The 27,813-nt window shown below is 47.2% G+C and overlaps 3 protein-coding genes across 12 annotated transcripts in view; 2 read left to right on the top strand and 1 right to left on the bottom strand.

Moving 5' to 3' along the window:
- The window catches only part of TESK2 (testis associated actin remodelling kinase 2), a 135,688-nt gene extending 118,924 nt beyond the window's left edge, over positions 1 to 16,764 (top strand). Inside the window, exons 5-11 of one of the 2 annotated variants that reach the window (XM_045477138.1) lie at positions 4,041 to 4,187; positions 12,933 to 13,015; positions 13,271 to 13,355; positions 13,608 to 13,691; positions 13,898 to 13,984; positions 14,696 to 14,813; positions 15,080 to 16,764. In XM_045477138.1, the coding sequence (XP_045333094.1) occupies positions 4,041 to 4,187; positions 12,933 to 13,015; positions 13,271 to 13,355; positions 13,608 to 13,691; positions 13,898 to 13,984; positions 14,696 to 14,813; positions 15,080 to 15,804 (1,329 nt within the window). In that variant the 3' untranslated portion in view covers positions 15,805 to 16,764. The remainder of the gene's footprint in view (positions 1 to 4,040; positions 4,188 to 12,932; positions 13,016 to 13,270; positions 13,356 to 13,607; positions 13,692 to 13,897; positions 13,985 to 14,695; positions 14,814 to 15,079) is intronic. The other variant, XM_045477139.1, reaches the window with a different exon arrangement.
- On the bottom strand, positions 16,669 to 20,119 carry TOE1 (target of EGR1, exonuclease). Of its 2 annotated transcripts, XM_045477140.1 has the most exons (8): positions 20,013 to 20,119; positions 19,194 to 19,336; positions 19,062 to 19,102; positions 18,832 to 18,928; positions 18,546 to 18,704; positions 18,032 to 18,291; positions 17,671 to 17,830; positions 16,669 to 17,583 (listed from the first exon to the last, which is right to left on the bottom strand). In XM_045477140.1, the coding sequence occupies exons 1-8, from the start codon at positions 20,062 to 20,064 to the stop codon at positions 16,963 to 16,965; spliced, it is 1,533 nt and encodes a 510-aa protein (XP_045333096.1). In that variant the 5' UTR covers positions 20,065 to 20,119; the 3' UTR covers positions 16,669 to 16,962. The 2 variants fall into 2 exon arrangements, with proteins under 2 accessions (XP_045333096.1, XP_045333097.1); XM_045477141.1 differs by lacking the exon at positions 18,546 to 18,704.
- A 123-nt stretch (positions 20,120 to 20,242) lies between these two features.
- On the top strand, positions 20,243 to 27,810 carry MUTYH (mutY DNA glycosylase). Of its 8 annotated transcripts, XM_045477130.1 has the most exons (18): positions 20,243 to 20,353; positions 23,192 to 23,325; positions 23,408 to 23,512; positions 23,628 to 23,748; positions 24,266 to 24,447; positions 24,538 to 24,577; positions 24,700 to 24,773; positions 24,912 to 24,953; positions 25,029 to 25,100; positions 25,176 to 25,289; positions 25,375 to 25,472; positions 25,552 to 25,696; positions 25,777 to 25,840; positions 26,016 to 26,207; positions 26,311 to 26,447; positions 26,532 to 26,684; positions 26,876 to 26,917; positions 27,615 to 27,810. In XM_045477130.1, the coding sequence occupies exons 2-18, from the start codon at positions 23,278 to 23,280 to the stop codon at positions 27,744 to 27,746; spliced, it is 1,761 nt and encodes a 586-aa protein (XP_045333086.1). In that variant the 5' UTR covers positions 20,243 to 20,353; positions 23,192 to 23,277; the 3' UTR covers positions 27,747 to 27,810. The 8 variants fall into 8 exon arrangements, with proteins under 8 accessions (XP_045333086.1, XP_045333092.1, XP_045333090.1 ...); XM_045477135.1 differs by lacking the exon at positions 23,192 to 23,325 and having other exon boundaries at positions 20,265 to 20,353; positions 24,299 to 24,447; XM_045477133.1 differs by lacking the exon at positions 23,192 to 23,325 and having other exon boundaries at positions 20,265 to 20,353.
- The last annotated feature ends 3 nt before the right edge of the window (positions 27,811 to 27,813 follow it).

Genomic DNA, 27,813 nt, shown 5'->3' with positions numbered 1-27,813 from the left:
GATCGTGACCTGGCTGAAGTCGGACGCTTAACCGACTGCGCCACCCAGGCGCCCCTGTTATAATATTTTATTAGACAGGAGAAGGAAAGGCAGGTTTTGGTGTAGATAAAGTTGGGGATCCGTCAATAAGAGTTACCAAAGTACCTATGACACTTGACTGGCTTATATTATAGTTTTCTGAACTTGAAAGTTTAAAAGAACAGCAATAAAAAGTGTAAAACTCTCTCTAGTAGGTTATTTAAATACACTGCCAATGCCTTAGGTTGTTTTGTAGAGCCGGTCAAGGGAGTGGTCTGGAAGAAAACAAAGCAAAGCAGGTGTTGAGAAACTGAATGTGCTAGTGCAATTGCTTTTGCCTCTGCTTCGCACAGAGGGATTTGTTCAGAGGACACCAGCTGAGCCAGCACTGGGAGTTGCTTATGGGGAAGTGAACATTCCAACTAATGGGCACACAGGGTATGTAGCAACTTAGAAGTCTTCCTTGTTGGCAGATCTCGAACTTCCTTTACTTACATATGCAAAGGTCTTGAGACATTGAGAAGTTACGGTTTCTAAAGGCCCAGAGGCCTATCAGCCCCTTCTAAAAATATTCACCAAAAGCAGGCAAGAGGAACAGGCTGTAACAATAAACTCCCTTTAATTTCCTTCTCTGGTCCTGGTTTGTGCTTCTTCCATGTTGGTTGAAAAAACCAGAGCCTACTAATGGTGTGATTCCTCACCTTGTCTCACCTTTCTCTTCTGCTCTCCACCCTCTGCCTTGGTCTGTGGATTTCTCAGGTCCTGAGACATGCTGAAAAGAGTAAATATGTGTTTTTCCAAACCAGAATCAAGGGTCCTGGCTTAGCCTGGCCTAGAGAGAATGCAGATACGGCCTTTTCATCATAGTCTTTTCTGCCTGACCCTCAATTAGGAAACCTCAGTGGCTCCTGAAGTCAGGCTTTCCATGTCACATTGTCACCATATCAAAGAAGTGAACCACCATCTTTTCAGACTGTTTTGACTCTCAGAACTGAAGAAATTTGTGTGATTAGATGTCCACTTCATTGTCTCCATGTTGCTTGGAGTTTGCAAATTCACTTTCTTTTTAACAAATGGGCTCCTCAATTGTGAACTGCGGACAGATTCAGCTAGAGTGAAGAGATGAAAGGTGCTATTCTAATGCTGTCATTATGCTTCATTTTGAGATTTCCAAGATGGGTTATGAAGCAGAATTAAGCAGACTGACAAGTTTCCCTTTTGAGAAGTTAGGTATATTTTTAGCCTTTCTTTCTGCCTGAGCCAACCTGATCCACCACATCCAAGGATCTAAAGTGTTGCATCCTACTGCCCCCAGCTGGCTCTTTTTGGTGCTTATGTTACTACATCATAAAATCTCAGATTATATGGCACTTAAATTTTTTTCTAAGCACTTTCATGTATTTATATTAGATCCTCATAATAACATTGTGAGTTATATGGATCAGGAATTATCATATCTATTTTATACAGGGGAAAACTGAAGGATAGCCTCATTAGTTGATTTGTCCAAAGGTAAATAGTTGTTAAGAGGCAGAATTGGACTAAAATTCAGATCTCTTGCCTGCTAACCCATTAGGTTCCCTAGTCTTTTGAAAATTCAGTATCACCGCCCCCCCCCAAATAGATATTAAGAGCTTAATTTTAGGCTTAGAGGAATTTTCCCTCTTTCTCTCTTGGAAGGAGAAGGGAGATAATATATCATGTAAGGTTTGAATAAATTCATTACCTAATTGGAAAAAAAAATTGAGCTCCTGTTCTGTATGAGGCTCTTTGACTCAGATGCTGTGGCTTCTAACTCTAATGTAATGTAGTGTAAAGAACATTGACTGTGGGCCAGACTGTCTGGGTTTGAACCCTAGATCTTAACCTCTAAATGCCTTTTATAAAATGAGAATAATAATACACTTAACTCATAGGGTTACGTGCAGATTAAATGAGATAATTAATGTAAAGTTCTTAGACTAGTGCTTGGTACAAAGTGAACACTATATAAATAAATATTAACTGTTGCCATTGTTGTTTCATTGTTATTGTTATTTTTTCTATTATTAGAATCTCTTTATAAAAAGGTTTATTTGTTCTTTAAAAAAAGAAAAATGCAAAGCAGCCCCTCATGGGTATGTAGAAATGATGAACAGCCAACTTTACTGAAAGAGTACATCGTCATATAGTTTCTCCACAGCCTTATCTTCCTACTCACTCCTCCGTTCCCTTTGGTCTTAACTCTGGTCTTAACTAACTGCTCCGGCCACAGTTGCCAATTACTTCTTAGTTGCAAGTTCAGTGGACACTTTTTATGCTCACATAACTTGATATTTATGGCATTTGATACTTTTGGTCATTTCCACCTTGGAATGTTCTCCTTCTTTGGCTTCTGTGGTAACATTCTTCCTTGGTTCTACTTCCTCTGCCTGCTCCTTTAAACGTTACCATTCCTTAAGATTCTGTTAATTTGCACTTTATATGTTAACCCCTGGACAATTTCATACATCCCTTGGCATCATGACTACTTCAGCTAAATGTTACTATCTTCTAAATGTTAGTCTCTAGCTCAGACTTTGTTCCTAAACTTTAAGCTGATTCTCTATAGGACATCTTCACCTTGGCTGTCCCACAAGCCCTTAAACTCAACATCTCCTAGCTAAACTATCTTTTAACCTTGCTTCTTCTAAAAACCTGTCCTTCTATTTTGTGGATATTTAATAATGGCATCCAGGGACCAATAACCTAGGATCAACCTAGAGCTTTTTGTCGCCCTCATCCCCCCATCCAGGTAGTCAAGTTGTTTGTTTGTTTGACTCTTCCATTTAAAAATATATCTTGAATCTTGCTCTATTCCAATACTTCCACTATTGCCTTAACTGAGGCACCCTTCTTTCATCAGGATTATTGTAATAATTGCCTATTTATCTTTCTCCATATTCTCCATCTAACCCACCGATCATACCATTGCTTAAATAATCTTTTCTTTAAAAAGAAAATGGGGGCACCTGGGTGCCACATTCAGTTGAGCATTTGGCTCAGGTCATGATCTCATCATTTGTGAGACTGAGCCCCATGCTGGGCTCTGTGCTGACCATGCAGAGCCTGCTTGGAATTCTCTTTCCCTCTCTCTCTTCCCCCTATCCCATTCGTGCTCTCTCTCTCTCTCTCTCTCTCTAAAAATAAATAAATAAACTTTTTAAAAAGTAATAAAAAAAAAATAGGGGAACCTGGGTGGCTCAGTCAGTTAAGCATCCAACTTAGGCTCAGGTCATGATGTCATGGTCCATGAGTTTGAGCACCACGTCAGGCTCTGTGCTGACAGCTTGGAGCCTGGAGCCAGCTTCGGATTCTGTGTCTCCCTCTCTCTCTGCCCCTCCCCTGCTTAGGGTCTGTCTCTCTCTGTCTTAAAAATAAAGAAACATTAATAATAATAATAATAATAATAATAAAATAAAAAGCAAATATGAACATTTCCCTCTTCTGATTAAAAGGCTTATTTTGTTCCCAATAGAAGGATAAAGTCCATATATCTTAGCAAAACATAGTGGCCTCACCTGTTTCTACTATTCATGCACTCTGGCCATATTGAGTAAATTAGTTTCCTGAATGCACCATGCGTTTAACCTATAACTTTGCATATGTTGCTCCTTCTGTATGTAGTATCTTTCTTTCCTGATTCCCCAGGTCATCTTTTTAACTCCTTATTTCCTCTGTATAGCTTCCTTTGACATGCCGAGATTGGTTTTGTAACTTTATCCACTCATAGTGCTGTTGTACCTGCACAAAGCTATATTTTAGCATTTACCACATGATATAGTTTGTACCCCTGAATAGATTGTGATCTCTTCAAAGGAAAGGGTCTTTGTGTGTAGCACCTACCGTAGTGCTTGGATGCAGAATAAACCCTCACTAACTTAAGAAAAAAAAAATTAAAAACCTAGAGTCTCTGTCTTCTAGGTGTTTATTCTCTAACGGTTTCAACACCAGCCTAAACGCTCCTGACAAATGGTGGCTGGGTTTTCCATTCTATTTTGCAGTATATCAACTCTGGAAACCTGGAACAATTACTAGACAGTAACCTGCATTTGCCCTGGACTGTGAGGGTGAAACTGGCCTATGACATAGCAGTGGGCCTCAGCTACCTTCATTTCAAAGGCATTTTTCATCGGGACCTCACATCTAAGGTATGAAGGCTTTTCTTGCACAACTCTTTGAGACATTGTCTTCCATTACCAAGAAAGCAGTATTAAAAAAACCAATTATTAATGAACTTTGAAATAATGGAGGTCTCTTACAGATTTAACATTCAATCGCAGAGAATACAACTTACTACTCTGTATATTAGTATACATATATAGTATAGCTGTCCTTAGAAAACCAATCTTTCAGCAGGATTGAGTGTTGAATGTTGACCAGGCAACACTTAAGAACCTTAATGCTTTACTTCAATCTGAATGTATGTTGCAGGAGCAGTTGGCATGAGGAGGGTTAAGAGATTCTTGCCCTATAGGAGAGACAGCAGTCAAGGCAAATTGGGAGCCTATGTCTTAGTGTTCTCTCTCATGGCCTCCAGGAAGTAGCTCTTAACTGAGAACAGAAGTTCACTGGTTTTGTCATTTGAGTGCAGGTTTTGAGGGCCATAACGTACTGACCCATTTTCTATCTGTGTGATTGAGTTTCTGCCATTCTGCCAGTTCTTTGGCATCAGCTAGTCTCTTACTGTCCAAATTGCTATGTGACCAGGTTAGAAAAGAGTTGCTGTTAGAGGATGTTGGCCATGCTACAAGGCAGGCATCTCAGGGCCAAGTGGCCCAGGACACCACCATAACAAGGCTTATATAAATAGTACTGTTTGATCATTGATGTGGGAACTGTAAATCATCTAATATGATTTCTCTGCAAGAGCGATTTAGTCTTCTACGGAGGTTTAGAGGAGTTTGTACTTGTCCAAGAATAGCTGTCATTTAATTCTCCACCCTCAACATCTACACGTGCACATACACAGACATGCATATACATACTCCTGTACCCCTTCTGTCATGAATGAGGGGTAACAAAGCTTGTTATCAGAGAAAGTTTGCAAAGGAACACAAGCAAGCTGTACTCTCAGAGCCAATAAGGCCTAGAGAAGTAAGTCGCTGGCTACCTTTCACTACAGTGGTTCTGGGGTTCCAAACAGCAGTACTACCCCTGAGGGGCCCTGGCCATTGGTTTATAAACTACTACAGAGAAAACAGCTTTGGGGAGGTGAGTGTAGGGCCCCTGGGTATGGCAGGGCCATTTGTAGTCAGCTACACTGTTACTGAAGCAGCATTAAGACTGGCGAGTGGAATCCAGTGACTAACTGAGGCCTAGTTATGAGGAGTCCTTTATCTTTATTGGCACTTGTAAGGGTTAGGACCTGGAAGGTGTCATCTTATCCCTTTGTTTTTTAGAAAATCAAGACTAAGAAAACTGTACTTATTCTAGGTAAATGGGTAGGGTTGTATATCAAGATACTGCCTTAGGTTGATAGCCTTCTCTCACCTTGAGCGTGCAGCCAGAACCAAATCTTTGCTTCCTACCGAGAAAGCATCATCTCTTCCAAGGTGGAGAAACATCCCGATGAGTTATCTATGTATATATTTCCCCCACACCTACATGAGCGTCTCTTATGCCTGGCACCATGGGTGAAGAAATATTAGAAAAGGACAGTTTCTGACCTAGAGGTACTTATAGTCTGTTGGGAAATAACTAAAGAACAGCCTACAGCATTTAATAATTGAGTGTTCAGCTTCAGACCATTGGTTTTGGGAAAAGAAAGATCACTAGGTTAGGGTAGCTAGGCTTTCTGGAACAAAACTCCCCCCAACAAATTCCTAAGAGCTGATCGTATTCCCTCCGTGCCTCCAAAGCACTTTGCTCCATCATGCCAGTGTCCAAGTGTAGTTCTGTCTCGGATTGTCATGTTGTATTGTAACAATGACGAACCTCTTTGGACCTATAGGTCCATTTCCTAATGGGGAGTGGGTATCCCCTTGAGAAGAGAAATTAGGAACTTAGGAGAAAGAACTCTCCGTGTCTCTAGGCTGTGATTTCTTGGATCTGAACTGTAAGGAGATATTTAGGATACTCCCATGATGTGAGAAAAAATGACTTTGCAACCTGGAGACAGGTTGGGAAGTGCACTGTAGGGAATCTCAAGTTCAAGAAAAACAAATGGGGGCACAAGGTGGCTCAGTCATTTAAGTGTCCGACTCTTGATTTTGTTTCAGGTCATGATCTCACGGTTCATGAGACTGAGCCCCGCATGGAGCTCTGTGCTGACAGTGCGGAGCCTGCTTGGGACTCTCTCTCACCTCTCTCTCTGCGCCTCCCTTGCTAGTACTCGCTCTTTCTTTCAAAATAAATAAACATTAAAAAAATTTTTTTAAATAAAAAACTCAATTCACGAGCTCCATCAAGAAGTGGCAATCACCACACACAGGCTTTTATCAGTAGCTCTGGGAGTAACTAGTACTACACATAAGGTTTGGCTTGTAGGAGCAGCCGAGAGCTGTTTGTTTCTGCTTAATACCATTACTTCTTAGGTTATCCCTAGGAGTGTGAATTATGAATTGTACCTCTGTTCTTGGTTGTTTGGTTTTGGTTTTTCACTGACTCCAAAGAAACCACTCTGGTGACTCCACCAGAGTAGAAAGCCTATTCAACTATGGTCTTAGGCTATACCACACAACTAGGAGCAGAAAATGCCAGTTTTCAGAGACTGAAGACAGCAAGAATTAGGAACAACATTGAGTGCTGGAGAGACAGAGTGTCTGTTAAGGCACCCTGTAGTAGGTTTTTTTCTTTTTCTTTTTTTTAATATAATGAATAACATCAATAATTTTTGGGAACCATTCATACTATTCTATTAGAAGACCTAGTATTGGAGACATAGAAAATTACTGGAGCCCAATCTTTACTATCCATGAGCGCTTAGTCTTGTTGGGGGGACAGGTATGTGAAGATTATTACATAAGAGCTGTGGTAAAGATATGGCATCACAGGGTGGGATAGAGGGCAAGGGATGGGACACATTACAGTAAACCGGATAATCTTCTAAGAAACTTGGACTGTAGCAGCCTCTGAGCATTTAGGAGTGCAGTTCAGTCTCTGATTTCCCTGTGCTGTGAAAAGAACCTCTGAACCTTTCTTGAGATGTAGAATCAATACTTTCCTCTCTGATCCTAACTGGGTTAATGGAGTGAATTTGTGTGAGGAGAAATTTGTGTGAGGGGAAAGAGGTGATGGCACATGAAAGCCATTTTGTTGTTGTTGCGGAAATAGCTTTAGCTTGGAACTAACATTAACAAATGGACTTGGCATTTCTTCGCTCAGGTGGTTTTATTCAGTGCCAATATTGACTGTACAGCTGTTCTAGGAGACCTCAGGAACTGCTCTCAAGTGTCTACTGTGGCCCAGTTCTGAAGGGTTTGTGTTGGCTTCCAGAAATGCATTCATGCCCACCCTTTTTGAGTCTCTTGTCAGCTCAGTCCCCACAATGGAGAGTTGAATGTATGATTAGTGTATGCCTTTGACATATGTGAAAAGAAGCCCAGTTGTTTCGATTATCTGCCCAAACTTTCATATAACAAACTGTTGCTAAGCCCTTTCTGTGTGTCTGTTCTAGGTTTTGAGACACATAGATGAATGGGATCATTCACTGTCTTTGAAGAGGCAAACATAGAAGTCTCTCTGCTATGGTGTGATGAATTATAATAGGGGTGAGGACAGAGGAATGGGAGCCAAGTAGCAGCAGTGCATGGGCTCCTTTTTGAAGCTGAAAAGGTCAACCCTCACCTCAGGGAAGTCTGTCTGAGCCTTTCTTATGTTTGCTGCTTACTCTAGGCAAGGACAGTTTTGTTTTGTTTTGTTTTGTTTTGTTTCAAATTTGTTTGAAGTCAAGTTAGTTAACATATAGTGTAACATATAGTGTAACATATAGTGTAACTTGACTAACAAGTCAAGTTAGTTAACATATAGTGTAATATTGGTTTCAGGGGTAGAATTTAGTGATTCATTACTTACATATAAAACCCAGAGCTCATCATAACAAGTGCCTTCTTTAGTATCCATCACCCATTTAGCTAACCCCACCCGCCTCCCTCCATCAACCCTCAGTATGTTCTCTGTAATTGAGTCTCTTATGGTTTATTTCCCTCATTTTCCCCCTTCCCATATGTTAATGTTTTGTTTCTTAAATTCCATATATGAGTGAAATCATATGGTATTTGTCTTTCTGAGTGATCTATTTCACTTAGCATAATATGCTGTAGCTCTACCAATGTTGTTGTTGCAAATAGCAAGAATTCATTCTTTTTGATGGCTGAGTAATATTCCAGTGTGCGCACACCGCCCCCCCCCCCCCCCCCAATATCTTCTTTATCAGTTCATCAGTCAGTGGGCATTTGGGCTCTTCCCATAGTTTGGCTATTGTTGATAATGCTGCTGTAAACATTGGGGTGCATGTACCCCTTTGAATCTGTATTTTTGGATCCTTCGAGGAAAATACCTAGTAGTGCAATTGCTAAGTCACAGGGTAGTTCTATTTTTAACTTTTTGTGGAACCTCCATGCTGTTTTCCAGAGCTGCACCAGTTTGCATTCCCACCAACAGTGTAAGAGGATTCCCCTTTCTCAGCATCCTCACCAAAATCTGTTGTTTACTGTGTTGTTAATTTTATAGGCAAGGAAAAAATTTTTTATAGGCAAGGATACTTTTGAATAAAGAAGTCTCTATCCTCTATGCAATGGATCTTGCACCTCACACAGCCTGAAAATTGGTCTGGCTTCATATTTTGTACTTTCTAGCCACATAGTCTATTTTGGGGCCGCATCCAAGTTAGATGAGAAATGCAAGCATTGTACTAGATGCCCTTGAATCCAAGGGCAACATTTGAGGTAGGGGCTGCAGTCACAAGTGAAAGGGTCTTATGTTATTGTACACAGTGTTGCCTTCTCCATGGACCAGGCTACTTTCTTGAGACTGCATTGCTCCTGCCATGACCTTGCTGTCCCCAAGGGAAAGCTCATCAGCCTCTTTTTCTGGGGAGGACAGAATCATTATGTGAGAACCTTTTAGAATCAGGAGACTTGGGTCTTTACCACTTAGAGTTGAAAGCTTCGTTTTTATCACCTTAAATGTAAAAATCTTATATCTGCGCATCTGACAATGTTATTTTGAAGAACCATTAGGATTATGTTTGTGAAGAATGTTTTGTAATTCCTATGGTACCATACAGACAGAAGTAGGCAATCTTTCCCTTACCCTAGGGAAGGGATACTACCTAGTATTCTCTGGGCCACCTTCCTCTTAAGACATTACTGCTTTCCTACAGCTTATAGTCTATAGTCATGGGAATGAACTGTACAGACACTTTCATTATAATATAGCAGATGCTAAGGTTACAGAAAGGGCAGTGCATAAGATGCTTTGAAAAAGTGGTATTTAACCCAACCTGAGGGTACAGAGCAGGCTTCTTGGAAGAGAAAATACCTAAGCTGAATCTTGAAAATTGAATTCTACTTATGAATAAGTAGTGTGTGTGTGTGCACATGCATGTGGTGGGGCTAATACCCCAGAGCAGAGTAGACAAAGGGAATTGCATAAACAAAGGCATAGTGGCATGAACAGTACAATGGGCAGACTGGGAGGTAGGAGTGGTAGGGAATAAGAGCTGAAAAGAGAGGACTCTGATCATATACTATCAAACTTGGATTTAATCTTCTAGACAGGAAATGAAGAAAACCACTGTCAGCTTTTTTAAAGTAATAGCTTTTTGAGATACACTTCACATAAAATAAAATTTGCCCTCTCAAAGTATGTATTTCAGTGGTTTTTAGTACATTCAGCCATCACCACTATCTAACTTCAGAACTTTTCACCATCCAAAATGAAAGCCCCAGATTCTATTCCCCTCTCCCTTCAGCCCTGGGCAACCACTAATCCATTTTCACTTCTATGGATTTGCTTATTCTGGGCGTTTAATATAAAAACAATCACACAGTATGTCATTGATGGCTTTTAAACAGGAGAGTAACACAGATTTACATTTTACTAAGGTCATGCTGGCAGGAATGAGGAAGGTGGATTATGGAATTCAAGCCTGGACTAAGCCATAGAGATCAGTTAGAAGAGCACTGCAATATCCCAGGGAGGAATAAGGAGGACCTGGACTAATGCAAAGGTGGGGGCGGGGAGGGGTGGGGACTGAAGAGGAAGGGGCAGATTTGAAAAATATTTAGAAGCTAAATTAGTTGGAGTAAGAGTAAAAAATCTAGGGTGAATCCCAGGTTGCTAGCTTAGCTAGCTTTAGCTTTTGAGGGAAAAAGTGAGTTCAGGTTTGCATGTATGGAATTCAATATGAGTAATCCAGGAGATGTCCAGAAATAGACTGGATATGCAAATCTGAAGCTTGAGGATAAAGGTCAGGTCTGAGGATATACATTTGGGAGTCATCAGCACAAATGGGGCCTGAGAGATGTAGGCTCAAGATAGAACTCTGAGAGCATGAGATGGGAAGAAGTACCTGCACTGGAGCCTGTACAGTAGCCAAAGGTAGAGAAGGAAAACCAGGGCTGTAGTGTCACAGAAGCCAGGAGAGAAGAATTGAAAGGTAACAGGAATAGCCTCTAACTAGCCTCTAATAGCTAGTCTGTTAGCTTCAGGACCACAACTGTTTATTCTCTGCACTCCTAGTATTAATGATTCCTGAATCATATGTAAAAGTGTTGAAAGAATCAACAATGTCAACAGCAGAAAGATCAAGTTAATATAAGGACTAATTTTTGTCTATTGAGCTTAAAGCCCTAGAGTCATGTGAGAACTTACAGCAGAAACCCATGAGGAATGAGTGGGAGATAAGGAAGTAAAAACGGCAAGTGTTGCCAGCCAAACTTCGCTAGCCTAGACCCCATTAAGGACAGGCTCAGGAGATTTTGGAAAATACCACCAGGGCTAATCCATCAGGGCTCCTCCTCATTTGCCTTATCCCTTTAGAAATACAGACTTCTAAAATTTGGCTCTTTTGTTTTTCAGTATCCCATCTTTGTCTTTGGCTCCAATGCCCAGCTATTGGCTGTGAGAAACTTTATGAGGGGCAGTGGTCACCCTCCAGATCAGAGGCAAACTGGGTAGCCTTGCCCCATATTGTGGGGCCCTGATCATCCCTGCCTTAGCCATTTCTCAGCTGTTCAGAGAAGCTACTGTGAAGTCCTGTACTCCTAGATGGATGATTTGCAGTGAGTGGACAGTAGATGTCTATGAATGTGAAGATCGGGCAGAAACCACAGAGCTTTGACAAGGGCAGAGTACTGTGGCCATGTTCTGTTCCTTATCTCCTCCTCCCAGGCTGAATTTACAGGGCAGTTTCTGAGGGCTATAAAGCAAATAGTAAGTAGGACTTTAGACTGAGCCTTGGAGACAGGAGAAAGGAGTTGCAGATCAAATAGGAGGGGAGAAAAATAGGTGACAGATCTGAGCTGCCACTGCCTCATAAGCCTGTGCCCTATGGCCTGGGCTTCAGCTGTTTAATAGGCAAGCTGGCCTAGGGCCCATCTTCTCATGGTCATAGTCAGGGGGTTATGGGGTGCTGAGCCAGCAGAACCTGATGGGAAGGCCAAAGCCAGGACAAGTACAAGGATGGTCCTGCTTGGAAGCCAGAGATGATGCATGTCTACTCGGGCCCAGGTTAGATGTGATGAAATCACAGGCTCCCTCCAGCTCAGGGAGAAAATAGTATGATAATGTCAAGGCCAAAGTAGGGGGCGGGGGGTGATTGGTACCTGAGGTAGAGTAAGCAGGAGGTGACTTGGCAACTGCATGCCAAACCTGGTAAGGAGGGAGGGTAGGTTTGGGTCAAATAGGGTCTTGCTGGCCCCAGAAATGTCCCTGAGCCAAGGATCCCTACTCTCTCCTGCCTTTGGAGGAAGAAGGTGGTGTGAGGTGCCTCGTGAGTGAGTGGTGTAGGGCTATTTTGAATGTAGCTGTTTGGGGAGAGCCGGTTGCTGATTTGTGTTTATTTACAAGCCATTTGTGTTCATCTTTTCTCTGGGGACAGCAGCATTTGTTCGGTGAGCACATCCTGAGCCTCTCCCATGAGTTGAGTGCAGGGCCTGAACCAGAACCTGCTCTCTGTTAGACTGTAAGAGGAAGTGGCATAGAGGAGGAGTTAAAGGAGCTGAGAAGAGAGAGGGTGGTGAGAGCTGGAGACGACAGGATGGAAAGGTCACTTACCTTAAAACACATAAAATCTGAGGTGAAAAGGAGAGTTGAGAGAACATTCCAAATGGAAGGAAGCAATAGAAGCAAAGACAAAGGCTTGAAGGGGCTGTTCAGGCTTCACAGGTCAGGCTTGTCTGTGACAAGTTTAGATGGAGATGTGTGCATAGGAGCAGCAGCCGGGGGTAGGGGGCAGGCCAGTTGTTGGAGCCAGATCATAGACTTTTAATGCCATTGAGGAGGTTGGTTGTGATCCTCTGGGCAATGAAAGGTAGTGCAGGCCTGGCACTTGTCCTACACTTATATTACTTTGGGTCTCTGCATTCTGAGGAAAAGAGGATGGGAGGCAGGGACCTGATAGTCCGTCTTCCTCCACTAGATTGTAAGCTCCAAGAGGACAAAGATGTCTGTTCATTGAGCTTTCTCTGGCACTTAGATCCATGCTTAGTATATAAAAGCAAAGATAAATATTTGTTTGAAGCATATGACTCTTATGGCAGCCACCCAAGATCCAGGCCTAACTCATTTCACATGGCTGACAGAGTCCCAGGTCTGACCGCTGGGTCAGCCTGAGTGTAGTTTCACCAAGGAGAAGACAAGGTGCCCTGTGGCAGGGAGGGGTGGTGGTAACACTATGGCTGGCTGGTCCCCCTTCTGAGCCACATTGTCTTCTTCTTTGGGAACCCTAGAACTGCCTGATAAAGAGGGATGAGAATGGTTACTCTGCAGTGGTAGCTGACTTTGGCCTGGCTGAGAAGATTCCTGACGTCAGGTGGGTAGCCCTAATAGGTGCTGGGGTCACAGAAGAGACTGAAGCAAAGGAAAAACGCCAGCTTCCTCCCCAGAGGCCAGAACTTGGTTACAGTTCAATCTCAGCTCCCTAAATTTGGTCAGTCTTAGTCTGTCTTAGTCTTAGTCTGTGTCCATTCTTCAGGGAGAAGAATTCCCAATGGTCAGATATCCCATTGCACCAGCCAGTGGTGAGCTCATTCTCCATATAATCTCTCCCCTCACCCCCACCCCACAGCATGGGGAATGAGAAGCTGGCTGTGGTGGGCTCACCCTTCTGGATGGCACCTGAGGTTCTCCGAGATGAGCCCTACAATGAAAAGGTGAGTCTGGGGAGCCCAGGGCCTGGTTGTCCTTAGAATCCACTCTTATCAGGAAAGCGTCCAGGATCAATCACCCTGTATGTTCACGGTAAGTATCTACATCCTGCTCAGAGCAGGGTTGGTACTTGGCAGCTACCCAGTAAATGAACTGAATGAAATACAGGGCTTAGGCCTGGGCTGGGCAGACCTGAGGGACACAGACCCCACCTCTCACCCCACTGAGAAGGAAACTGAGGTCTTACTACCCACCAGGCGGATGTGTTCTCTTATGGTATCATCCTCTGTGAGATCATCGCCCGCATCCAAGCTGATCCGGACTACCTTCCTCGCACAGAGGTGAGCTGCAGGCATAGGGGACAGTGCCACTGGGATGGGGCTGGTTTTGAGGCTATGGACCTGTTGTTACTGGGGTGGAGTTGCTGGAACGGTCTGTGTGGTTACTTCTTTGGGGCAATTCTCAGCCTCTCCTAAGCAGGCCAGGATGGGTGGAGGGATTAATGACCAGTCTACCAATGTCCCCTCCCCACCATACCCATCCACAGAACTTCGGATTAGACTATGACGCTTTCCAGCATATGGTGGGAGACTGTCCCCCAGAATTTCTGCAGCTCACCTTCAACTGCTGTAATGTGAGTGTCTCCCTCCCCTTCCCCCAGCTTTGGTCAGGGGCTGGCTGAACCCCTTTCACCTGGTTAGGACTGTAGGGACAAGCTGCTCATTAAGGTTCATGAGGAGCCTCATTTTCACTGATGAGTGGCAGTGCCCACATCCCCTCCTCCAGGCCTAACAGATAGTCCAGAGCCCTGGACCAAGAAAAGGAAAACTGCTTTGTATTGTAGTCTTCAGCCTGCAGGGTAGACTTACCACCTCTTGCTTTCGATACTGATAGAGCTCTGGTCAGGTTTCGATTGGACTTTGGGTCCAGCTGGTCTTAAGGCCTATGGGAAGAACTTTTGTTAACCCTCACTTTATACAGCTCTGGGGCTGGACCTACCTGTTATGACCAAGGGGTAGCTGGGCTTTCCTCAGGTAGCTCCCAGAAACATGTTAGCAGCAGAACTCAAGAACAGAACAAACTAATGTTAAGCGTACTCTTTCGGAGGGTTCTGTGCCCAACAAGGGGATAAGACCCATACAGAAAGGATGCTGATAGGGGAGGGTATTAGACAACAGCATCTCCCCTGACCTTAGCTCTGGGAATCATCCTCATGGCCTGGGGCCTTCAGAAAAGAGCTTATCTGCACACCTGAATCTTAAAAGATGCCAGAAACAGACTCAAACGCCATCCTTGGGGTGGAAAATAGGAGCGCAGGGCTAATGGCTGGTGTGGATGACCACAGATGGACCCCAAACTACGCCCATCCTTTGCGGAGATTGGGAAGACCTTGGAGGAAATTCTGAGCCATCTACAGGAAGAAGAGCTGGAGACGGACAGGAAGCTGCAGCCCACAGCCAAGGGTAAGAGATTAGACCATAGTGTTTCACCTGATCCCAAGGGAAGAAATTAGGATGTGGGGCCTTCCTCTCTAGGGCTCATTGCAGGATCTCATGTCCAGAAGAAAGGCACAGGGGCAGGGGATGATGGAAAAAGTATGGGACTCTTCAGAGTTATGACTTGGCATATTGCCTCTCTTGTTTCTCATTGGTGAAACACTTTGTGGCACAAGGTGCTGCTTCTGTTTGTCATGACTAGTGTGAGTAACCCTGTCTTGACTGTTTTTCAGGACTCTTGGAGAAGGGACCTGGTGTAAAGCGACTGAGCTCACTGGATGACAAGATCCCTCCCAAGTCCCCACGCCCAAGACGTACTATCTGGCTGTCTCGAAGCCAGTCAGACATCTTTTCCCGTAAGCCCCCACGTACAGTAAACGTCTTGGACCCCTACTACCAGCCACAACGAGGTGGTACTGTCCGCACCCCCAAAATCAACCCTTTCAGTGCTCGCCAGGACCTCAAGGGTGGCAAGATCAAGTTCTTTGACCTGCCCAGCAAGTCTGTCATCTCCCTGGTATTTGACCTAGATGCACCAGGGCCTGGAACTCTGCCTCTGGCTGATTGGCAGGAGCCCCTGGCCCCACCTGCTCGCCGGTGGCGTTCTTTGCCTGGTTCACCAGAGTTCTTGCATCAAGAGGCCTGTCCATTTGTGGGCCGAGAAGATTCACTATCTGACGGGCCCCCACCACGCCTCAGTAGTCTCAAGTACAGAGTAAGAGAGATCCCGCCATTCCGAGCATCTGCCCTACCACCTGTTCTGGCCCATGAAGCCATGGACTGCTCCAGTCCCCAAGAAGAAAACGGTTTTGGGCCCAGGCCCCAGGGAGCTAGTCCATGCCTTGCAGGTGCCTCTGAGGAGATGGAGGTGGAAGAAGAAAGGCCAAGAAGCTTGGCTCCAGTCCCGTTTTCTGTCTCAGGCGTAGGCCTGAAAACCCAGGGAGAACAGGATGGGTGAGGGGGGCTAGTCCCAGGTCACCTTGGGGGTGGGCCTTCAGTTGAAGCCACTGGGCCCCCTTATGTACAGCCTTGACTCTTCCCTGTGGCCTACAGAGCAGGCTGGCTAGGCCAAGCCAGGCTCAATATGGGGATTCCAAGTGCCTAACGGCTGTGCATGAGAGGGGAGACAGCAGTGAAAGGCTTTCCTACTTAGGGCCAACAGATGATACCAAGCTTCTGAAATCCAGCAAGGAGCTCTGGCTCCCACCCGACTCCCAATGCACTTCCCCAGACAGGACCAGAGGACTCCTAGTTCTAGTTTGCGCTGGCAGGCAGCTATTACCCCAGGTTCCTTTCCTACTCCAGGTCTGTCTTTTGCCCTTTCCTGGGGCATATAAGCTACTGGATGGAACCTGGCGCTGACCAGGAAGCCATAAAGGGCATGGCTATTTCTCAGACCTGAAGACTGGGGAGCTTCTTGCCAGTATGTCTAAGACACTTGAATAATTGCTGTTTGCACTTACTGCACAGTCAGACCACATCACTACATTTCTATGCAAGGGGAGGGTGAGGCCGTGTAGTGGTCATGGCTCTTAGCTAACCTATTCAAAGGTCTTTTCCAGTTGATTAATCTATTTTCATATTTATGAAGGAGTCTTAATGTTCTGCCCCATAAAACTTTCAACCTTGTGGTTGGGAGTGGGGCTGGTTTTGTAGGCCCCAGGGCCTGCTCTATGTATTTGTCAACATGTGACACACCCAACTGGTTAAATGGTTTATACACGGACTGATTTTCTTCCCTTCCTGCTATGGCTGGAGCTATGGGAACAGTTTCTCCTTACAGAGCCGCAATAAGAAATAACCAAAGATGAAGCTGGTCAAATATTTTCATAACTTGTTTCTGTTGATTTTTTGGTAATACTTTTTCCCAAGACACTTTCAGATTTAAAAATAAATAAAGTTGGTGTTACAGGTGCTAGTCAGCCTTCTTACGTGTACCCTTGTTCCTCATCCTCTGGGGTAAAGGAGAAGGTCCAAGACAGATGCAGCAGTATCTCTGCCAGGACCCCACCCCCTGACCCCCCCAACTCTGTCATTCACAAGCTAGAGGGACCCAGACACTTGTATTCCACTCTCAGTTTTCGTCCTGGGCCCTGAGTGCTAGGCAGAAGTTGTGTCAGCTGCTGCCCCAAGCCAGCTTCATCTTCTGGTTGTGGGCTTTGGAGGAACGGGAGAACTGGCTCTTGGCCACTGTGAGGGGTACAGCCTTGCCACTCAGATATACCTTGTTGTGGCATTCGGGTAGCCAGGGTCCAGAGCTACAGATCTGGGGTCCTTGGCTCACTCCCACATAGGCCATTACAAAACCTGTCATAAAGGCATCAAAACCAGCTCGATGCAACCCATCCCCAGCCACTGGGTGAGGATCAGCTTGACCTCCTGGCGCTTCTGAGGTAGCCACATCAGCTGTTTCCAGCCTTGTTGCTTTGAGCCCCATCTCCAAGTCATTTTTGTGACCTTTCTCCAAGCCAGGCTGGCTCCTAGTCTCATCTTCAGCCACTTCCTGATCAATTTCCTCAGCCTTGAGGCCATCCCCACAGACCTGCTTCATGGGAGGGCCATCCTCATTTTCCTCAGAGGTCTGTTTCCCAGGCAGGCCCAACAAAGCCCTCCGCCGTTTTTCCCTACGTCGCCGCCGTCGCCGCTTGTCCTCCACCACAGCCTCATCAGTGTCAATGATAAGGTCAATATCATGAGACCGAGGACACTGCGGTCCCAAGGGGCACCAGCCATAGGCCTAGAGGTAGGAAAGAGGCTTAGACAGGAATTCCAGGCATCAGAACTCCCCCCCCCTCCCCCCCAGGAAATGGGTGGGTGCTCTTACCGAAAAATTGTCACAGATGCTGGTGGAATGAGGACGGTGGGTTGTAGGGGGCATGCAGCAGCGGTAGTCAATATGGGCCCTCATGCTAGTAGGATAGTTGCAGAACTCCAGGGTAAGGTGTGGGCTGCCGGCTGCCCGCTGCTTCCCATTTTCCCGCTCACTGCAACAGCGCAAGAGGGTATTGGTCCACTAGTGTATAAATTCCATAGGAACAGGGTTTTTTGTCTGTTTTGCTCACTGCTGAATCCTCAGCACCTAAAATAGTGCCTGGCACATGGTAGGCACTCAATAAATACCTTATGTAAATGAAACAGTCAGGCTTATACCAGGCCCCATCCCTAAACCTCAACCAGTTCCTCACCATTTCCGGAAAACATATTCTAGGTAGGAGGCCACGAAGCGGGCATGAAACTCAGCAGCATACTTGGTGTCATAAATGCCGGCTGGGAACATTTCACACAGGTCCGCAGTGAAGGTTCCCAAGCTCTCGGGAAGGTGTGCATAGAAGTTCTGGTACAAGAACACCAAGTCTATGAGACCATTGTGTAGTACCAGGGGCCGGCGGGCCCGGATTAGCTCCAGGAAGAGTGTCCTCACTGACTGGCTCTGACTCTCATCACCCTGGGTAGAAAGAAAGAGGTCATCAGGAAGAACAGTCCCCTAGGGAGCCTCTTTTGCAGGACAGTTTGCCCTGGCTCCCCTACCTGGAAAGCTCTACCTCCCTGCCTTACCCAATGCTATTCTATGTATCAGGCTTGTTTCCCCAGCCCTGTCCCTAGTGATTTCCCATACTGAGCAGATCCTCCCTACGTACCCAGCCTAGGTTAGGAAGAAATGAAGCCACAGAAGGGGCAGTCTCAAGGCTGGAGACCTACCTTGTCATTACCCTTGTGGTAAGGGATACCCTGAGCATACTGCCGGTTGAAGTTGAAGCCATGCTGTACCAAGAATTGCACAGATTTTGGTTCTATCACATACTCTTCCATGCATAGCAGGGTCAGATTGAACACCTGAGCCAGGTATGAGTGTTCACCCTGGGAGAGAAAGGATCTGCTATATCAGGATTTGGGATAAAAACACCTCACACCTGATGTTCTCCAGGATCTCAACCCTCCTCCCTGCCAGCCAAAGACCAGGGATAGATGTGAGATCAGCCCATACCTTATCTGGCTGCTGCTTGAAGCAGGCGAGGCCCAGGGAGAGAATAGAACGGGTCCTGGCAGCATGACACACGGACTTGTAACGTTCCTCGATGCACCTTGGGGTTGGGTTTAGGGGGTGGCTGTGGCTGGGAGCTAGCCCTCAAACCACCCAGGACTGTGAATTCTACTCCAGGGATGAGGTCTTCCCCTCCTGCCAAGGCTGACACTAAGATCAGGGCTTATACTTACTGGTTCAGCAAACTCTTCCTGTCCCCAAGCCCACTCAGTTCCTATGAGTGGGTAAAGGGAGAGTTGTGTTAGGTTCCCAGCACCAACCAGCCCTTTCAAAACTACCTGTCCTCCCCACTCCCCAACCCTCACCGTGTCCACAGCCACGAAGCTAGCTGTCTTTATGGCCAGCAGGAGGGATGGCCACATCTCCTTGAAGTTGTCACTCTGCACATCCACCACAGGAACCTGGACTACTAGCTCCTCCCCAGATTTTGTGGTTTTGCAGACACCACCTGAGGGTAAGGAGAGCAATGGATGTTAATGCTCAGGCAGGGGTCCAGGGAAACCAATACCAAGGCAGGCCATGGCTGGGGGCGGAATGTTGGGGGGCAGTTTCCATTAAGGCAAGAAATGGCAGCTTTCTCCTCAAACCCTTTGTACCATACATGCTCTGCACACAGGCCTTGAAATGAGCAGTACCCTGAATTTGGGGAGAGAAAGCCTGCGTCTTCCGGTGGTTTATGTGAGCTTTTGGGAAAATAACTACTCCCTTCAGCAACACAATCCGCAGAAGAGGAAGGTCGGACTGTGGCCCAGTCCGATCTGTGCCCCACTAGCCAAAAGCGATGGCAGCCACTATGCCCCAGAGCCTCATAAATAATTCCTCACACCCAAGCCCCCAACACGTCCCACTTCTTTGTGGACCACGACTCCCAATCCGCTACACTTAACCATGAGCCTTAGACTACATCTCCCGACATGCCCCCACGGTCCCGGTCTAAGCTCCCAACATGCAAGGCTTTTGCAGCCGAGCTGCGGTGCACACCGGGACTTGTAGTCTCCTCGTGGCTGGTTCGGAGGTGAGCTAAGTTGAACGTTGGAAGTCAGTTTCTAGAGCCGTAAGCCCTTGGCCTTCCCCTTCCCGGAGCGCACAGAGTTTTAAGGAGGAAGCCCTGGGAAGCCACTCACCATCAGAGGCCGCTGGGGCTGAGACTGCGCCATCGTCACTGTCGGCGGCCATGACACGGAGGGCCCCTCGCCTGAGTGGTGTGTGGGGGTACGCGGGGCTTCCGCTTCGTTTCTCCGGGCGGCTTCTGCTGTAGGGATCGGGGCGGGGCCTGCCACCTCCCCCCCCCCCCCCCCCGCCCGCCCCGAGTCGCAGACGGGTCTGACTTCCGTTCACACGACCCGGGTCTGGCGCGGAGGCAGTGTCCAAGCGCGGGCTTGGACCTCTTTGGCTGGCACAGCGTGGATTGGAGCCACGCCCTCTGGCGTGCGTCGGACGCCGGGCCTTGGAGACTGCGCGGGAGGTAGGTAATTCCTTCCCCGCATGCACCTTGTGGGAACGTGGGCGGTAGCTTTATGCTGTCTTCGCTCGGCCCAGGGTTGGGGATGGGTTCCGGGCTCCCCAGAGGAGGTGGTGCTACCCCGGTGCAGCCTAAAGCACGTATAGGAGTTATGCAGAGACGGGAGTGTGGGGGAAAGGATATTTTTGGAATAGGCAAGTTCCCAGGGAGGAATGGGAGCTACATGTCCAGGAAGTGAAAAGACTGAGAGGGGGACGCGAGACGAGGCTGCCAGAGGGATTAGAGCCACCGACTGGCTAGGAAGCCTTTGAAATAATATAGGGAAGTGATAATAAGGACTTGAGTTAAGGCTCCGGCAGTAGGGACGGCAAGGAAGGGACAACTTGTAAGCACTTAGGAGGTATATTTGACCTAGAGGGTGATTGGTCTTGACTCCTGATACCGCGAGAGACCTGTTCTTTCTCAAAGGCTCCCGTTCCCATCTCTGGACCCACAAGGAGTCAACCCTTTCGTTAGTTAGTCACTATTTCTAGCTCATCTTCAACTTTTCTCTCTCTACTGAGTCTTTTTCATCATTATTCAGAATTGTTTGGGTTTCTACCATCCTGTTGTTTATCGTATACAGCTTACTTAGCACTGTGCTAAGCTCTGGGGACTCAATAGTCAACAAGAGACTCAGTACTTGCTCATGGAGTTTTATAGTCAAGTGGGGGAAGCAGACAGTCATCAAACAAACACAAATGTAAAATTACAATTAGTGTAAGAGGAAAAATGGAGAATTACACAAGAGAATAATACTGGGGGCTGATTTGGACATTTAAGTCAAGACCTGAAAGAATGAATAACTGTTGGATGAAGCACAGGATAAGAGCTGTCCAAGCAGAGGGGAAGGATTGGGTGAGGTGTCAAGGTGGACAGACACCTGGATGATTGAAGCAACTATTTAGGCAAACAAATGGCTGGAGCAAAGTGAGTGAGGGGATGAGGAAGGTGGGGATCTTTGGAGCTTACAGAACTATTTTAAGAGGATTGGCTTTTCAGAGCAATGAGTGTGACAAAGTGCTCCAGTGGCTTACAAGGTACTTAGTGATTCTATGCCCCCCACCTTCTTTACCTCTTTGACCTCATCTACTACTTATCCTTCCTCAGTCTATTCTAACCACACTGGGTTCCTTATTATTCTGCAAACAGGCACCTTCCTTAGGGCTATTCCACTAGCTCTTTTTTAGTATGACTTTCCCGTGGCTAGAACATGGCTAACTCTTTTAACTGCCATAAATCATTGGTCAAATACCACTTTAATAAGGCCCACCTTGACCATCCATGTGCTTTAAAATCACAACATTCCACCACCACCACTATTTCCCTTCACATGTTTTTTTTCTGTTTATCCTAGTATTTACCACCTGACAGCCTATATAATTTACTTATGTGCATTATTTATTTTTTGCTCTCCATTAGAATACAAGTTCCATGAAAACAGGAACCTTTGGTGTTTTATTTCCAAAGTATTCCAAGTACTTAAAACTGCTCGGTACAAAGTAGGCACTACATAAATATTTATTCAGTGAATTAGTGGGAAGCCATTGAAAGTTTTAAGTAAGAAAGTGACACGATCATGTCTTATAAGATTGCTTTACTCTTTGGAGAATGGATTGTAGAATGAATTATGGAGCTAGTGAGTTTGGTGAAGGAAGTTTGGCTATGAAGGGGAGAGTGGGTGTTGTAAAAGGGATTGAGGAGCAGGGCCCTGAGCTTGGACAGTTTAGGAGAGACCATTCTTTAATGGGAGGAAGGAAAAGGAGAATGCAGATAAGTGTAGAGTGTAGCAAATCTGTACATTGATTTTTTTTTTTTTTCTCTGAGGGAGCAAGCAAGCTCTTTTGATGAAAATGAGGTGATGAAGTTAAGTTTTAAGGAGAGAGTTTGAAGCTTCAGGGACTGCAGTATAGCACAGCACAAGAGTGCAGTCTCTGGAAGCAGACCTTTAGGGTTTGGGTGGACAAGTTGCCTAATCTCTACAAGCCTCAGTTTCCTCATCAGTAAAATGGAGGTAATACTAGAAAGTACCTAATGGAGTCGTCTGGAGATTGTGCGAGAAATTGGTAAAACACTTAGCATAAGGTCTGGCATATGGCAAACCTTCACTAACTGTTAGCTATATAGAGAAAAGGGCACCAAAAGAACAGTAAGGGAGCAGTGAAGATCAATTTCTCATTGAAATTGAGACCTATTTCTCATTACTAGTGGCCAGCCAGCTATGATTTACTAGATCAGGAAAAGATTAGGAATAAAAAATAGCTCATCCCCTCCCACCACCACCCCAACTTGCCATCTGCTCTCAGGCAAATCTTTTACCATCTCTGGGGCAGCTGGGTGGCTTAGTTTAGTTAAGCATCCAACTTCGGCTCAGGTCATGATCTAGCGATTTGTAGGTTTGAGCTCTGAATCAGGCTCTGTGCTGACAGCTCAGAGCCTGGAGTCTGCTTTGGATTCTGTGTCTCCCTGTCTCTCTGCCTCTCTCTCTCTCTCTCAAAAATAAAAACAAACATTAAAAAAAAGATATTTTTTAATATCTTTAATGCTTATTTTTGAGAGAGAGAGAGAGAGAGAGAGAGAGAGAGAGAGACGGAGCATGAGCGGGGAAAGGGCAGAGAGAGAGAGGGAGACACAGAATCTGAAGCAGGCTCCAGGCTGCCAGCAGAGTCTGACGTGGGGCTCAAACTCATCAACTGTGAGATCATGACCTGAGCCAAAGTCAGACGTGCAACTGACTGAGCCACCCAGGCACCCTAAAAAAATATCTTAACATCTCCGATCCTTGGTTTCTCCTTTCTGCAGAATGGAGGTTGGATTGCATGACTGCTAAAGCCTGTTTCGGTGTAAATGTGCCACATCTCTGAGCAGATAAACTTCCTACCTGCCCCATGCTCTTAGACATACCTAAAGAAGCCCTGTCCACACACGCAGTCACAGTAAACATCAGGGACACCCATACAGGTGCTCCTGTACAGCCCCCAGCCCAGCCCCAGCCTCTTCTTTTGTGTGTGTCTCCAGGACTATGCTAATGTTGGTCCCTCTGAAGTCACTTGCAGAAACAGCCCTACTGGTCATACCTCAGTGCCACAGCCAGCCAAGAGCAACCCCATGAGCATCTGGAGAGTAAGAAAAGCTAGACACTCTATAATAAGTGCTGTAGAGAAAGTGGCTATACTCACTGAAGGGCTCCAAGATTCAACCTCATTGTGACAGACTACTTTGGGCCTTTCTCTTCTAGGCCATCATGAAGAAGCCACGAACCGCTGTGAGGAGTTGTCGCCAGAAGCAGGCGTCTGGCCATGAGGGAAGGGAGAAGCAGGTCCTTAGCAGCAGCCAGGTCAAGCCTTCTACCCCTGATGGTGAGGAGCTTGGTCTGAGTCAAAGGTGAAGGGGTTGGTTTCGTTGGCCATGAAAGAGAGGTCGATTCAGGCTGGGAAGACAGCGTGGTTGTGCATCAAGGCTTCAAGGGACTAATTACGATCTAATTCTGACTTTGCTGTGTAACTTTGGGATGATTTCTCTGAGTGGCTGCTTTCTTACCAGTGACATGGAGTGGTAGCTTGTGTATTTCCTTCCTCCTGTGGCTTTTGTGGGATCAGATGAGTTTATGAGCCTGAAAGTATTTTGTAAATGGGAAAGTCCTGGACACGTACACATTATGCTTGGCTGAAACTGTTGGATTTTCATCGTGACCCAGAGACAAAGGAGCCAGCACTACCACCCTAGGAAAGTTAAGGCTAGAAATTTGGTTAAGGTTACATACACAGCATTTTGGTCTGACTCCAGGTTCAAAGCTTAAGCAAGGGTTTGGGGGAAGCACTAAGGTGGAGCAGCCAGACTACAGTGCCCTGGGTACCTGGTGCACTGTCCGTGCAGGGACTATGCCTAAGTTTCCTGAGGCCCCAGCAGGCTTGGCCAGGCGGCAGAAGGAGGTGGTATTGCGGGCCTCTGTCTCCCCATACCATCTATTCAGAGACACAGCCGAGGTCACAGTCTTTCGGGAGAACCTTCTGAGCTGGTATGACCGAGAGAAACGGGACCTGCCCTGGAGAAGGCGGGTAAGCAGGCTAGGGGGCAGGGACAGTGGGGTGGGGGGTTAGTGCCAGGCCCCCCCCACACTAACTCCTTGTCTGGGATTGCATTGGCAGGCAGAGGGTGAGGTGGACCCTGACAGGCGGGCATATGCTGGTGAGTGCATCTCCTGAGAACAGGGCTGCTTTGCCTGGATGCCCACTGGTCTGGGGTGTAGGGGCTGTGGGCTGGGAGCAGGGCAGCTCAGCAGTGCCCTCATGCCAACCCCTCTCCCCCAGTGTGGGTCTCAGAGGTCATGCTGCAGCAGACCCAGGTTGCCACGGTGATCGACTATTATACCCGATGGATGCAGGTGACTTCAGGGAAAGAAGGGGAGGGTCATTGAGCCAGACCCCAGAGAAAGCCTAGCCTTTGGGGTGGGGGTAAAGAAGGCTTCCTTCACCTCTCTCACCCTTGACCTTACTTCCTTTTGATCACCTTCGGGGTCTAGAAGTGGCCAACGCTGCAGGACCTGGCCAGTGCATCCCTGGAGGTGAGTGCCACCCTAAGGTAGGGGGAATGGGGACAACTGAGGACTGACCACTGATCTCTCTGACTCTACCCACAGGAGGTGAACCAGCTCTGGGCTGGCCTGGGCTACTACTCTCGAGGCCGGCGGCTGCAGGAGGGAGCCCAGAAGGTAAGGGGGAGACAGGGAGGGTGAGCCCCAGGGCCTCAGGTAGCACATAACCTTGAGCCTTCCCACCCCAATCAGGTGGTAGAAGAGCTAGGGGGCCATGTGCCACATACAGCAGAGACTCTGCAGAAGCTTCTGCCTGGCGTGGGGCGGTACACAGCTGGAGCTATTGCTTCCATTGCCTTTGGTCAGGTGAGTCCATAGCCCACCCCTACTTTGTGTGTGCCCACCCACCTTCCTCCTAGACCAGGCTGACTTCTGGATTCCTCTGTGCCAGGCAACTGGTGTGGTAGATGGGAATGTAGTACGGGTGCTGTGCCGTGTCCGAGCCATTGGTGCTGATTCCGGAAGCACCTTTGTCTCCCAGCAGCTCTGGTAGGATATTGGGGTAATAGGGGAGACTGGGAAGGGTGTCTCCAAAGTGTCTTTGGCTTACAGCAATGTTTCCTTGTAGGAGCTTAGCCCAGCAGCTGGTAGACCCAGCCCGGCCAGGGGACTTTAACCAAGCAGCCATGGAGCTGGGGGCCACAGTATGCACCCCACAGCACCCACGCTGCAGCCAGTGCCCTGTGCAGAGCGTGTGCCGGGCACACCAGAGGGTGAGCCATCTGGGGAAGGGGCAGGCAGGGGTCCTAGAGGGTGACCCCTTCCCTATGACACCTTGCCTTATGCCTCTTAGGTGGAGCGGGAACAGCTCGTAGCCTCACAGAGCCTGCCAGGCAGTCCTGATGTGGAGGAGTGTGGTAAGTACCAGCCCCAGCCCTTCACTGCATTGTCATGCAGCTGCTTGTGGAAGCATCATTCTAGTTAATCCTACAACTTGAATAGATTCTGCAGAGCTGGGCCACGGCTGGCTCTCTGGGGTTGGCATCTAAGTTCACCTAAGCCTGAGTGGGGCTTTGGGATCTCTCTTCCCAGCTCCCAGCACCGGACAGTGCCAGCTGTGTGCGCCTCCCACAGAGCCCTGGGACCAGACCCTGGGAGTGGCCAACTTTCCCAGAAAGGCCAGCCGGAGGCCCCCCAGGGAGGAGTGCTCTGCCACCTGTGTTCTGGAGCAGCCCAGGGCCCTTGGGGGTGCTCGAATTCTGCTGGTGCAGAGGCCTAAGTCAGGTACCTGGATCCTTGGAGTGGAGGGCAGTGGCATGAGCAATACGGAAGAAATGGAGGAGTCAGCAGCTAAGGCCCAACCACACCTGGCTGTCCTTCTTCTCAGGTCTGCTGGCAGGACTGTGGGAGTTCCCATCTGTGACTGCAGAGCCCTCAGGGCAATGTCAGCGTGAGGCCCTGCTGCGGGAACTGCAGAGTTGGGCTGGGCCCCTCCCAGCCACCCACCTCCAGCACCTTGGGCAGGTGAGTGACCAGTGGAAGGAGCAGGAGTGATGGCTTTGTGGACATATCCACAGGCCTGTTTCAGTCCCTTGACCCTCCCTTCAGGTGGTCCACACCTTCTCTCACATCAAGCTGACATATCAAGTATATGGTTTGGCCCTGGAAGGGCAGATCCCAGTGACCATCACACCACCTGGAGCTCGCTGGCTGACCCGGGAGGAGTTTCACACCGCAGCTGTCTCCACCGCCATGAAAAAGGCACTACCTGTGTTGTCTTCATTGTACCTTTTTGTGCATCCTATATGTTCTATGTGAACCTATTACTATGTAAAAGGAAAAAACCGTATTTTAAACAGATGTACTAGGGCATGAAGTTGAGAGAACAAAGGGGTCTGGCTCTTCTGGGGAAAGATGCCAGTCCTGCACTCTCCCCCTCTGTCCTTGGCTAGGTGTTCCGTGTGTACGAGGGCCAACGGCCGGGGACCTGCAAGGTGAGTTTCTTGGCCCTCACCCAGGCATCTCTCCCCGGGCCCGAATCCACAGGTTTTCAGTTGAGTTAAATGACACATGTTTGGATGAACATTATCCACACCAGGCTTCACCATAGGGAGAGGAACAGTTCTTATCTTGAAACCTTACAGTCTAGGGTCCAGGGTGGAAAGGGAATAAGAACAAATGATGTTAACAACAGGGTCACAGGTATGTGAAATGCTTGTACCAAGTTTTGTGGTTTATAAGGTGGAGAGCTTTCAGTTCTATCTGGGAGGCAAGGATCAGGAAAGGCTGCTTAGAAGATGCAGCTGGTAATCTGGGTTCAAGAAATGAATCATTTTCTCCAGGTCTGGGAGGGGAATCAGCAGTAAGAATGTTCTTTCCAGGCCCAAGAGTAGGATGAGCAAAGGTGCCACAATGCAGTCTGCAGTGCTCAAGGAGCTGTAAGCATAGCAGGGTCTGTGCAGGCCAGTCAGGGCCATGAACACTACGCCACTAAGGCATTTTTGGTGGAGAGGAGTGAGGTTTGTATCTTAGGAAGACTACCTTGGGCTGCCATATAGAGTTGATAGAAGAGGTTGGAAGCTTTACAACATTCAGGCTAGAATCTGAGCTCTATCACTGCAATGGGGAGAGGAGTGGAAGGAGAGGACTCTGTTGCCCCCTTAGTACCTCCTTCTTTTGGCTTCTGCACAGGGTTCCAAAAGATCCCAGGTGTCTGCTCCATCCACGAAGAGAAAGCCCAGCCCAGGCCAGCAAGTCCTGGATAGTTTCTTTCGGCCCCACCACCCCACTGATGTATCCAGCCTCAACAGTATGGTGCAGTGACACCGCTGGAGCCCCTACTTCTTGAGAATCCTGTTGTTTAATAAAGTGCTTATTTTTGTAGTCATTT

This window comes from Leopardus geoffroyi, chromosome C1 (assembly GCF_018350155.1).
Source record: "Leopardus geoffroyi isolate Oge1 chromosome C1, O.geoffroyi_Oge1_pat1.0, whole genome shotgun sequence".
Classification (NCBI taxonomy): Eukaryota; Metazoa; Chordata; class Mammalia; order Carnivora; family Felidae; genus Leopardus; species Leopardus geoffroyi.
This window is presented reverse-complemented; position numbering and strand designations above follow the sequence as displayed.